The sequence below is a fragment of the Microtus pennsylvanicus genome, chromosome 7, assembly GCF_037038515.1.
Source record: "Microtus pennsylvanicus isolate mMicPen1 chromosome 7, mMicPen1.hap1, whole genome shotgun sequence".
NCBI classification, from domain to species: domain Eukaryota; kingdom Metazoa; phylum Chordata; class Mammalia; order Rodentia; family Cricetidae; genus Microtus; species Microtus pennsylvanicus.
The window spans coordinates 2,363,911-2,376,576 of NC_134585.1; the positions used below are offsets into that span (position 1 = coordinate 2,363,911).

The window sequence follows — 12,666 nt, forward strand, 5'->3', positions numbered from 1 at the left end:
AGTCAGCGAGCAAGTCAGCCTCTCTGATTGTCATGCGATTTGGCTTTGGGCAGCCTGGGAGGTGGACAGAAGGTGGGGACAGCCTGGGTTAGGGGATGTGTGTTTGGTAAAGGGTTGGGAGAGATGGATGAGCCAGTCCCTGGGGTACTTTCCTATGAGACTCCAGGCTGGGAGGCTTTTGGGGTTACCACTTTCCCAGAAATATTTGTCACACCCAAGAATAGACTTGGACAGTCTTTATTGGACACACAAGGTTTAATAAAGACTAAGTTTGAAATGTTCTGCTTTTTTTTTGAAATGTTCTGTTTTTTTTTTTGTGAAATGTTCTGTTTTAAATTTAGAAATACTCACACGGATAGGCAAAAGTTGAAGCTATTCGTATGAGTTATTTATTTTTTATGGAGGGAAAATAATTGCACTGCCACCTAATATGAGGAAGAAATTAAAATATAGGACACATTTGTAAGTGTAAAAAATTCGTAGCATATATGAATTCGTCAGCATGATTAATGGACAAATCAACCAAGAAACCGCTTGGTCCTCAGTAAATGTCTTCAGGCTCCATCCCCAGGGACCCAAAGGTCTGGCATCTCTGCTTTCCTTGACATCTTTCTACCACTCTGTTGAGCCTTTGCAAACACTTGCTGAGTGTAGGGAGCATGGAACCACAGATCTCTCTCGGCCTCTGGAGGAAGCAAGTCCTCTGCAGTCAAAGCCACGACTCAGGGCGACTGAGAAGGTTTGGTCAGGAGGCTGGGGGTTAAGACAGGAAGGGAGGAAGTGGGAGGTAGCAGAGCCGAGGTGTGACACGGGGGATAGCAGGTGGGGGGCCAGTTCAGGACCTGCTGTGGCTGAGGAAGTGGACTCAGGGAGGGTTGGGAGAGCCCACGGTGCGCGGCGTGGGTGGATCCAGGCTGCAGTGTGCCCTGAAGACGGCATCCCAAGGCGACTGTCCTGCAGCTGACTAGCTGACTGGGCTGTCTCTTCACAGTCTACTCTCCTAGGCGAGTCGCTAGTCTGTGGTTGTGCCGACGGTGAGGCTCGGAGTGCCTCGCTGGTCTCCCATCGCCTTGGGTCAGCCTGCCCTCTTTAGACAGGAGGAGAATCTGTCTGCTAGAAAGGATCTCTGGTCACAACGTCACGTCCTCCAACTTTCCCAAGCACGGTGGGAGATACAGTTTTAACAGGTCCAAATGGACTTCTTGGATCCGTGACCTGGTCACAACACTGCCATTTCTCTGCAAAGTGTGTAACGGGGAAATCCATTGGCACCTACAAGCCCTGCTGGGAACTGGTCGCTCTGTCACAATCTGACCACACGGGGGCAGCAGAGGCCGAGGAAATGCAATTGGGATTTCCTGAGTGACGCATGAAAAACAAACCTATATACAGATTTACTTTTACTTTACTTATGTGTACGTGTGTATATCTTTGTGAGCCTATGCCTCATGTGTGCAGTGTCCAGCTGAGGCCCCGAGAGCATCGGATCTCTGGGAATGGAGTTACAGGTGTTTGAACATGAGGGAGGTGGGAACTGACCTGGATCCTCGGAAAGAGCACCCTACCAGCTGAGCCATCTCTCCAGCACCTGGACTAGCATTTCACACACCCTCGGGGTAGGCCACTGAGGGGTCCTCCCAGGCTCTGGTCCCACTGTGAGATGCATGGTTCCTCTAAGCTCTTTAGATGCTTTTACCACTAAGACGTTTAGAACTCAGAGCTCACAAACCTGCACCACAGCGCAGAGATTATACAAGAGAAATCCAGAACCACAAGAGAAGGGACAGTGACCTCTGCAGTAGATGTTCTAGTGAACCCCAGTCTCCAGTCTCCACTTCCTCCCAAATCAGTGGAGCACTCCCCCCAGCGATGTCCCGGTCTGGGGGTCTCCTGTTTTCACCTCTCTCTCTCTGTCTCTCTCTCTTTCTCTCTTTCCTACAGAGCTGTCTGGAACTCAGTATTTAGACCAGCCTGGACTCAAACTGACAGAGATCCATCTCCTTGTCTGTGCTGGTATTAAAGGTGTCTGCCACCTCACTCAGTCCCCCCCCCCCCCATTTTGAGACAGGTTCACATAGCTCAGGCTGACTTTGAACGCTCCCTGTAGCTATGGATGTCCCTGAGTTCCTGATCATCCTGCCTCTCCCTTCTGAGCACTGAGAGGGCAGGCCTGCTCACTCCACAGCCTCAGGATCACGTGTCCACCAGCACAGCCAGCTGTGGCTTCTGTACCAGTGCTTATGGTCAGTGCAGCTGATGTGACCACAGTGCCCTGGGAGAGGACACAGTGGACAAGCAGTCATGTCCCTCAATGTCCCCTTAGGCTGTCTGATCTGCTCCTGGCCATTGCTCCCCCCTCCCGCTCCCCATGGACAGCATAGGCTGGGGACTGAGGAGGAGATAAGATTTATAACATCAAGGCATCTGGAGTCCAAGGTTCCTTGCAGGTTCCTGCTGAGTCTGTGAAGCCTGGAGGGGGGGGGGGTTGAGCAGGGCTGGGGATGAGGGGTAGTGTAGGGTGGGCACAGGGAAGAGAGATTTCTGGAAGACTTACTTCCCTTCATCCTAGAAGTTACTGGAGCTGGAACAGGGCTCCTGATGTGAGCTCTATTTGCAGTCCTGACAGGAGCTGACATCACTCAGATGAGTCCAGCCAGCTCCTGATGCGTCACAGAGATTCAGTGAAGTCTCCTTTACTTCTTTCTGTCACCCCACAGCCTTTCCTTACCAAGTGTGACCCCAGGAGTCTCCGCAGCAGGCAGCGTTGGTGGTGACCGGGGTGAGGGTGAGGTGAACTTCCACCTCTTCCTGATAGAGAAACACGCCCTGTTCCCAAGGCTTCAGCTTCAGTTCTGATGGATGAAGCTCCCCGTGTTCTGTGGCTGGGAGCGCTCTGCTGGAGCAGGCTGGGACAAAGTCTCTGTAGGGGGGGGGATGACTTAGGTCATGTCTTCCTATCATGCCCATTTTGTCATGTAGACTGAACAACATCTCTTCTCCAGGTGACCTCCTAAATTACAATAGAAGGATCAGAACAACATTAGCACATCCTGACCACTTGTTAGGATGGTGTCAGGTTCTCTCACTATCAAAAGGCCAGGTGACCATCTTCTGGGTGCTAGGTGCAAACTGTGCCTTGCAGGTCGCTCAGAACTCTCTGACTGCCATACAATGTAGGAGAAGGACGATCTGGGACGCTAACCTGCTTTCTGCACAGCTTCCCGCTGCTGTGGGACAGAGGCCCTGGTGAGTCCCCTTCAGGACAGGCTGTGTCCCCACACTAGGACAGAGGCCCTGGTGAGCCCCACACTCAGGACAGAGGCCATGGTGAGCCCCCCTTCAGGACAGACTATGTCCCCACACTGAGGACAGAGGCCCTGGTGAGCCCCCTTCAGGACAGGCTGTGTCCCCACACTGAGGACAGAGGCCCTGGTGAGTCCCCTTCAGGACAGGCTGTGTCCCCACACTGAGGACAGAGGCCCTGGTGAGCCCCCTTCAGGACAGGCTGTGTCCCCACACTGAGGACAGAGGCCCTGGTGAGTCCCCTTCAGGACAGGTTGTGTCCCCACACTGAGGACAGAGGCCCTGGTGAGCCCCCTTCAGGACAGGCTGTGTCCCCACACTGAGGACAGAGGCCCTGGTGAGCCCCCTTCAGGACAGGCTGTGTCCCCACACTGAGGACAGAGGCCCTGGTGAGCCCTCTTCAGGACAGACTGTGTCCCCACACTGAGGACAGAGGCCCTGGTGAGCCCCCTTCAGGACAGGCTGTTTCCCCACACTGAGGACAGAGGCCCTGGTGAGCCACCCTTCAGGACAGGCTGTGTCCTCACACTGAGGAGAGAGGGCCTGCGTGGGAAAATGCAGACAGGGACGAGTGTAGTGTGAGAGGTGACTGGGAAGGAGTGGACGGACACACGGACTCACACTGACAACTCACCCAGCCCATTCCACAGTCTCACACACGTACAAGGTTCATGGCACAAAATGTAGCGTGCCATGGCATCGCCATGTTCTCAGGGTCTGTCACTAAGCCCGTTGCTGTCATTTGCTATTGTCTCTAGTTAGTAAACAACTTCTGCGCACGCTCGCCACTGGCCCAAGAGTGGTTTGATTCCCACCTATCACTTGCCTACACGTCTTGCTCACATGATCGCCTCAGTGTGGTCTGAGCCAATCGAGCAATGACATGTCAAGTGGAGCGATGACACATCAGAGGCAGACCAGGCGCTGTATATATATTCCCCCGTGCTCAGACGGGCTCGGGGTCTTTTCGCCTCTATCTAAACTTCAGTCTTCTGTGCTCCAATAAAGTACATTCCAAGAAGAATCCTGTTGTGGCAGTCTTCTCTGCTGGCGGAGTTGCATGCTGCACAAGTGAACCCATCGCCTCATTCGAACTGACCAATGGGATCCCTGTAACCATGTAAACATCTGCTTCTGTATGCCTGCTTCTGCCGCCCGTTTCCATATAGACTCTGGCACCCGCAGGTACCTGTGCACCGCTCAACCTCTGCCGTTGCAGCCAGTGGTCTCAGACTGTTCCTTGGGTTCAGGGGTCTCCTCCTGAGGGAAGGTCCTCTCTGAGGGTCTTTCACTCTAAACCCAAGCATGCTTGTTAAAGGGAAATCCAAATCTCTGTCTCACGTCAGAAGAGTCACCTGCTGTGGGACAGAAGTTCAAGGCCAGCCTGGTCTACAAAGTGAGTTCCAGCACAGCCAGGGCTGTTACACAGAGCAACCCTGTCTCCAAAAACAAAACAAAACAAATACAAAAACAAAAGGAAGTTGTTTGTGCCACACTTCCTGAATATTCAGGCAATGTTTATTCTTTTCATGTCTCTAATGGGGTTAAAAACTAGATAGTTAAACCATTTTCTTTGTTACCAAATTCAGGAAAGAAACTTAGAAAAGAGATGTAAAGTTTATAAGGTCGAGAGACATATAAGCTTGAGATGGTTATCTTAGAAATGTCTAAGGTCTAAAAGATAGTTTTAGGATAGTAATACAAGTTATATTAGAAAGTGGTTTATGTATAAAACTTTAAGGTATGATAGATAAAAGAGTAATTTCTCAGAATTTTTCAAATACAAGTGGATTGGACATTGTAAATGTAATTCTGTTTGTTTTTTGTTTTTGTTTTTTGTTTTGTTTTGAGACAGGGTTTCTCTGTAGCTTTGGAGCCTGTCCTAAAACTTACTCTGTAAACCAGGCTGGCCTCAAACTCACAGAGATCCTCCTGCCTCTGCCTCCCGAGTGCTGGGATTAAAGGTGTGCACCACCACCACCACCACATGTAAATATAATTCCTACCTGATTATTGTTCTTATTGTACATAGTTTCACTATGTTAGAGTTAAAACTTTTCCTTTTTATTCATTTAGACAAGGGGAAATGTCGAGGGATATGTGATTGTACCGTGAAACTCAAGACTGTTAAAAAAGTTATCCTTGAGTCAGGATGCGGAGTCAACAACCAGCTGTCTGGAATTAGCCATAGAGATTTTGGAGGATCCAGGATACGATAAGATAGAGAGGCAGAGAAAAGAGCAGGGCGGGGCCTATAAAGATTCATGGGGATATCAATGTGGGAAGCTTGGAGAGAGAGGATGAGCTGGTTTTTCTTCTGTTGCTTTCTTGACCTATCAGGTTTTACCCCAATATCGGACTTCTGAGATTTATTTTTATTTTTTTCTGAGATTTATTAATGATAGAAAAATTTACATAAACAATTAACATAGCTGTGTCGCCCTGATTGAGGAGTGGATTTCCTCCACCCAGATGGAGACAGTGACACAGACCAAGGAAAACATCCATCCACAGTCAGCTGTGTGAGCCCTGAGCTCACTGGTCCCTCACAGAAGCCTGGGTGAGTCGGGGATCACCACTGACAGCCCCCCCCCCCAGTGCGCATGTCCGCTCACATAGCTGCACCACTGACAGCCCCCCCCCCCCAGTGCGCATGTCCGCTCACATAGCTGCACCACTGACAGCCCCCCTGTGCGCATGTCCGCTCACACAGCTGCACCACTGACAGACCCCCAGTGCGCATGTCCGCTCACACAGCTGCACCACTGACAGCCCCCCTGTGCGCATGTCCGCTCACACAGCTGCACCACTGACAGCCACCCCAGTGCGCATGTCCGCTCACACAGCTGCACCACTGCGGTCCCCTGCACAGCTCCCAGCAGCTCCAGTCCACATCTCCTCTCCCTCAGGAACTGCAGCTGGTTTAACCCTGAGAGGGAAGCGCTACATTGTGTCAGCTCCGTGAACCTGTAGCTTCTTGTGTTTCCTGAGCCTCATCAGCTCCTCCTGGCTCCAGCAGGGATGTTTCAGAGGAAAATTCAGTCACCTCCCTATTCAACAGAAGCTCCCTTGGTTAACACAACCTCAGGTCAAGTGCTGGGATGTCACGTGCAGGCCCAGGTCCCCTCACACTGAGGTCACATGTCACCTGAACTTTTCCCTCAGAAAGTCCCACCATTTTCCCTTCATCTCTCTTCTTTGACAAGCAATCTTATATTTCATTTTTAATTTTTCTTCATTCCTCATATAGTTATTGTGTATGAATGTTATCTGTGGTCAGCACTGGGACCCATCATCCCTCACAAGACAAAGATGGCAGCATCATGACAGAGAATATCACCTTCTTGGTCATCAGACATCTCTGCTAAGGCGCCTGGAGCTCCTCACTGGACGTCACAAAGCTAGAAAACAGCAGAGGCCGGAACCTGGAGCAGGGAATGAAGGATTTTTAATCTCTGGCATTCCCCACAATATTTTATTTTAATTTATGAATTTTGCATCTATGAGTTTTTTTGTTCTTTGCTAGTAGTGTTTGCACCATGTATCTGCATGGTGTCCAGAGGGGCATTGGACGTCACGGAACAGGAGTTAAGGATGGTTATGAGCCATCAGGTGGGTGCTAGGATCTGAACCTGGGTCCTCTGCAAGAGGCAGCAAGTGCTCTCAAGCCCTGAGCCATCTCTTCAGTCCCTGGATCATGTTTTTTAATAAACATAAATCTAAAGTAGACCCAGCCTGTAAAGCCTCGAGTCTCCACTGGAGGCAGCACCAGGATTCCCAGAGGCAGAGAGGGAGAGAGGACCTGGACAGAACACAGGACAGATCTGAGATCAGACCCTGTAGATCCCTCCTCTCTGCCCATCCTACAACCTGAGTTAGATTCTGATAGATGGAAAGAGGAGAGAACCTCCTGGGAGGGGCCTGAAGGGAGGCAGGAGCTCAGGAGACTGAAGCTCATGTTCTCATCCCACAGTCTCCTGAGTGCAGGGCCTAGTTGGGCCTTGAGGGGACAGGGATGGAAAACACCTCTTAATGCTGTCACTCGGCAGACACCACTCACAGGAGCAAGAACAGGCCTAGTCCTCCACACTAACTAAAAAGACAAGAAATAAACAGAGAAGACAGGGGAAAGATCATAGCCAGGACAGCAGCCTTGACTGTCACAGCAGCCCTGGCGGCTCATAATCCCAGGGACAGGATGAGGCTCTGGCCATCCCAGTGTCCCTGTTTCACAGATGTTAGCTTGTGGTTCTAAGTGATGAAGAGAACAGAGCCAGGAGGGAACAGAGTTGACCAGTGACCTTGTCAAAGCCAACAACGCACAGCCCTGTTCTCACTCAGCTCCCACAGCCTCATCCTGTTCCACCCGATGCACACAGTATTGTGAACACAGATTCTGGGAGGTTCTCCACGCTGCCATTTATTTCCTCCACAAGCTCTACTCAATCCTTTATTTTACCGCCAATCAACCTTTGAGATCAAGGACATTAACAATCAAGTTCACATTCAGATTCTTAATTTCAGTGGGGAAGTCAGGGCTGCAGCTCAGGGCAGCATGGAGGAGACAGGATGGAGATGTCCCCTCCTGTCTGCAGGAACAGGAAGGTTGGCTGTGGAAGGGAACAGGGCAGTGCAGGCACAGGGACAGGAGTGCAGGGTGGGCTGGGCTCCACAGTTCTTCACATTGAGCCCATAGGATCGTAGGGAACATCAGACAATATTGCTGAGGGTGAACTGAGGGCTCTGGATGTCACAGGAGAGACCTGGACACATCGTCTGTCACTCCATCCACACCAGGCAGCTGTCTTCACGCTACAGAACAAGAGTCATGAACAATCACTGTGAAGACAACATCCCAACAACCCACCACTCACTCAAAGGTGATTCTGAGAGTCCCTGAAACCCAATCATGTCCACTCTGCCCCTCCCCAAGTCAGGTCCCAGAGGGTCACCTTTACAGTCTGGGAGAGACACATCGGAGCTCTGGGAACTGTCCCTGCCTGGGGTAAAAATATATGTATTCATGGGAAGGTAAAAATTTGGCCCCTAGAAGATTTACTGCAGGAGCTATTATGTATTGCCCGAGCTCCCCAAATACACCAGCTTCACCTTACAAGCTTCAGGGACAATCCTGCCCACCACTCTTACCTGGAGCTGGAGCATAGTTTCCTCCTTTTCCACCTGTGAGAAGAAAAGCTGTAAGAGACCAGGGAAGTCCCCGACTCTAGGAAGTTTCCAGAACTGACAGCAGACCCAGGGTAGAGACAGGAGCAATGAGGGTGTGGATGTGTTTCCCATTAATGAGGCAGAGACTCTTCTAAAAAAGGCTGAGAGAGAACTCAGACCCTGCCCTTTCCTACCTGTGTTTCTCCTCCTCTTCATCACAACAGCCACCACAGCTACAATGATCACAGCTCCAAGGAGAACCAGACCAGCAATGACTGCCATGATGGGGACTGTGGACTTAGGCTCTGGGAAGGGAAGGACAGGAAGGGAAGGTGAGGGTCATGACCCCAGCTCTCAGCCCTGACCCTGCTCAGGGTCCGCAGAAGGCTCCAGCTTTCCCTGACCCCAGCTCTGCACCCACTCCCTCCTTACCCCATCTCTGGGTGAGGTGCTCAGGCAGCCCCTCATGGTACACATGGCATGTGTATCTCTGCTCCTCCCCAGAAGGCACCACCAGAGATGCCCACTTCTGGAAGGTTCCATCTCCAGAAGGTCTGGTCTCCACTAGCTCCATGTCCTGAGTCTGTTCCTCCTCCTCCCTCTGCCAGGTCAGGGTGATGTCAGCAGGGTAGAAGCCCAGGGCCCAGCACCTCAGGGTGACATCACCTTTAGGTCCAGGATGATGGGTCACATGTGCCTTTGGGGGATCTGTGTGGAAGATTAAAGAAATCCCACAATTAACAAGATAAACTGAAATCTGCAAAGACAAAGTTAAATCAATGATGACACTGAACTATGTGACTGTTTGAACGCTTCTGTCATCACACAGTGACCTGCAGGTAGAGCTGGTCCCCTCATCACAGAACTGCACAGTTTCCTGCGAAGACTCAGAAGCTAAGAGGGAATCCACAGAGCCAGCAGGTCAACATGGTCTTCTTATGTGATGTTCTATAGCATAAGTTAGGTAGTAAATAATTGATTTATTTTGTGATTAAACTCCTACAGGAATAAGAAATTAAGATGATTGGGCTACATGAAGGGTGCCACCAATTCCTGCTGCCACCATTGGGGAACAAGCACTGTGGCCTTCTTGCTGACCAGTTTAACCGTGCATCCAAGTGAACAGCCATCACCAAACTGTGTGGAACAATTGTGGTGAACCTCTGACCCTCAACCAGAGGAAATGACTTCCTAACCCCTGCCTCTGGGAGACAACATACCAGTATTGTCACCCAGGATCCCTGAAGTGTGCTGTGGAGCCCAGTGCAGCACTCACTGGGACACAGCGGTGCTCACAGGGTGTGTGGATCTTCCCTGTCACTCCAGTCCTGGAGTTGCAGAAGACCCTGTCTCTGAGGAAGTTCAATTCCTAAGTATCTAGGGCTACACTGTAACTTGTTGGGGCTGAAGGAGTGTAGGAGGGTTCCAGTTGGCTAATTCTGGCAGAAAATAATCTTAAATTACAAGGAATCTTTCTCATTTAAAGGGAACATTAATTTAACTTGTCTAATTATCCAGAGTGTGAGTCCCCATGGCACCTGTGGAGACTGATACACAAGATAACACAGGGGAGGGAGAGAAGGAATACCATCCTAGTGAGGAAAAAAAATCTCACATAAAGCAAAATGGCAAGAAGAAGGAAGAGAGAGAGAGGCAGAAAAGAAAATAAAAGAGGGGCTGGAGAGATGGCTCAGCGGTTAAGAGCATTGCATGCTCTTCCAAAGGACCCGAGTTCGATTCCCAGCAACCACATGGTGGCTCACAACCATCTGTAATGAGGTCTGGTGTCCTCTTCTAGCAGGCATATATGCAGACAGAATATTGTATCCATAATAAATAAATAAATATTTTAAAAAAAGAAAATAAAAGAAAGAAAAAAGAAGAAAAAAACACCCCAAAATTTAGTATTTTTCCAGGGCATCCCATACGTTCTTACATGACTATTCCAGGAAGAGATAAAATTGGGGTATGGGAAGGATGCAAACCTCACACACAGGAATCTGGGAGAATGTATTCTTTGGAAAGTTCTAGAAACTGGGGGAAGCAGCCTAGGGTAGGGGCGTCCATGTCTCCCATCAGGTAAAAGAGACTCCGGTCCTGGTGTGTAAGGGCTGACACACTCAGATGACAGGAATCTTGTGTCCACAGACACTGGGTGTGGGCAGAGAACCCGGCCTGGGAGAGGCCATGGCTGACAGGGGCTGCAGCCTGAAGGAGCCACTGTTGGTGATGTCGGGATCCTCTCTCCTCCCTCCTGAGACAGATGTGGAACTGTCCAGGGAGAAGGCTGAGCCCTGGGAGGTCAGTGCAGTCCCTGCCATGCTGGATCAGGAGACCCAGGGACCCTGTCTGCCCTCAGAGACAGGGGCATAACCCCAGTGAGGGTTTCCTCTTCCTCAGGACTGAGCCCAGCCCGAGGGCAGAGGGAGGAGTTGCCCGCGGCCCTGCACCTGAGCGCTGCAGCGCGTCCTTCCCGTTCTCCAGGTATCTGCGCAGCCACTGCACACACGTGTCCTCCAGGTAGGACTTCAGTCTCTCTGCCTCCCCATCCCGCTCCCACTTGCGCTGGGTGATCAGCGCCGCCGTGTCCGCCGCCGTCCACGTCTTCAGGTCGTCGTTCAGGGCGATGTAATCGCGGCCGTCGTAGGCGTACTGAGTGTACCCGCGGAGGAGGCGCCCGTCCGACCCCAAGTCACAGCCATACATCCACTGGAAGGTGTGAGAGCCTGCGGGGACCCCGCGGTCAGCCCCGCCCACCTGTTCTGCTCCGGGGTCACCCGAGGCCCCGCCCACCAGAGCTCAGCCAGCGCAACAGCCCTGCCCTGAGGCCCCGCCCCCGTCACCCACGCCCGCGTTCCCGCCCACCCGTGGACTCTAAACCGAAAGGGAAACCGGGTCCGGTCCCCGCTCTCCTCCCGAACCTCGGACCTGGGACCCGGGGCGACTCCGGCCCGTGCGTGGGGACGTGGAGGGGTCGTGACCTCCGACCGCGGTCACTCACCGCCCTCGCTCTGGTTGTAATAGCGGAGCGCGGTCTTCAGGTTCACTCGGAAAGTCTGCTCGGTGTTCTTGACTCTCTGTGTGTTCTCCTCCCAATACTCCGGCCCCTCCTGCTCCACCCACGGCGCCCGCGACTCCATCCTCGGAGTCTCCGCGTCGCTGTCGTAGCGCACGAACTGCGTGTCGTCCACGTAGCCGACGATAATGAACCGGGGCTCCCCGAGGCCGGGCCGGGACACGATGGTGTAGAAATACCGCAGCGAGTGCGAGCCTGGGGGCGGCGCGCAGTGAGACCCCGACCCTGTTCCCGGGACCCCGGGCAGGAGCGCGGGCTGGGATGGGAGCAGGGTGCGGGGCTCGGGGCGCGGGTGGAGAAGGGGCGGGAGGGTCCGGCTGGGCCACGCGGGGACGCGGCTTCCCCGGTGCCGCCCCCGCCCTCCCCGCGGAGTCCGTTTCCCTCCAGACCCCGCACTCACTCGCGCCGGTCTGGGTCGGGGCCAGGGCGGCCGCCAGCAGCAGGAGCAGCGTGCGCGGCGCCATCGCCCCCATCTCGGAACTGCGGAGACTCTGAGTTCCGCGGTCTGCGTGGACTTTATAACCTTTGACCGCGGCGACGCTGGTTGGTTCCCCGGGATCTCGTCACCCAATGGGGAGTGAGAACCGCCGAGTTGTCATCAGTGTCCGGGCAGAAGGACCTGACCCAGGTTAGGAGCTGGAGAAGTGAAACTGGAGACAGGGGAATCCCCAGCCCTGGGCTTCCCCACCCAGACCTCGCCCTCCTGAAGACTAAGACTTTGTCTGAGTCCTGTGCTGCGGGATGGAGCGCTGTGTGTCGTGGTGTCTCTGAGCTGCCTAAGGCCAAAGGCTCCTCAGGTTAGTGAGATTGAAGTTTCCAGGTAAAATACACTCAGCACTTAAAATGGATGTTCACGGAAACAGGTGCTGTCGGAGTCCTGGAGGGTGCGGGGCTGCTGTGGACACCGGCATCTGGAGGTGACTGGAGATTTTACAGCTCTGATTAAGTACTTTCGACACACTGTGTTATATGTGACTCTCCCTGCAGGAAGGAGGCCCTGCTCACCTCTGCTTTCACTTTCTACTTCAGTTGTGTGTGGCTGCGATTTGAAGACAGCAAGTAAAAAAATTCCAGAGAAACAAAAAATTAATAAATTTAATTTTTCTTCACACTATTGAACC

At 52.3% G+C, this 12,666-nt stretch overlaps 1 protein-coding gene across 3 annotated transcripts; it reads right to left on the reverse strand.

Moving 5' to 3' along the window:
• Window positions 1–7,697: 7,697 nt before the first annotated feature.
• On the reverse strand, window positions 7,698–12,063 carry LOC142854238 (H-2 class I histocompatibility antigen, Q10 alpha chain-like). Of its 3 annotated transcripts, XM_075979534.1 has the most exons (8): window positions 11,946–12,063; window positions 11,471–11,740; window positions 10,920–11,195; window positions 8,902–9,177; window positions 8,664–8,774; window positions 8,452–8,484; window positions 8,256–8,303; window positions 7,698–8,115 (listed from the first exon to the last, which is right to left on the reverse strand). In XM_075979534.1, the coding sequence occupies exons 1-8, from the start codon at window positions 12,016–12,018 to the stop codon at window positions 8,111–8,113; spliced, it is 1,092 nt and encodes a 363-aa protein (XP_075835649.1). In that variant the 5' UTR covers window positions 12,019–12,063; the 3' UTR covers window positions 7,698–8,110. The 3 variants fall into 3 exon arrangements, with proteins under 3 accessions (XP_075835649.1, XP_075835650.1, XP_075835651.1); XM_075979535.1 differs by lacking the exon at window positions 8,256–8,303; XM_075979536.1 differs by lacking the exons at window positions 8,256–8,303; window positions 8,664–8,774 and having other exon boundaries at window positions 7,698–7,913.
• Window positions 12,064–12,666: the final 603 nt, after the last annotated feature.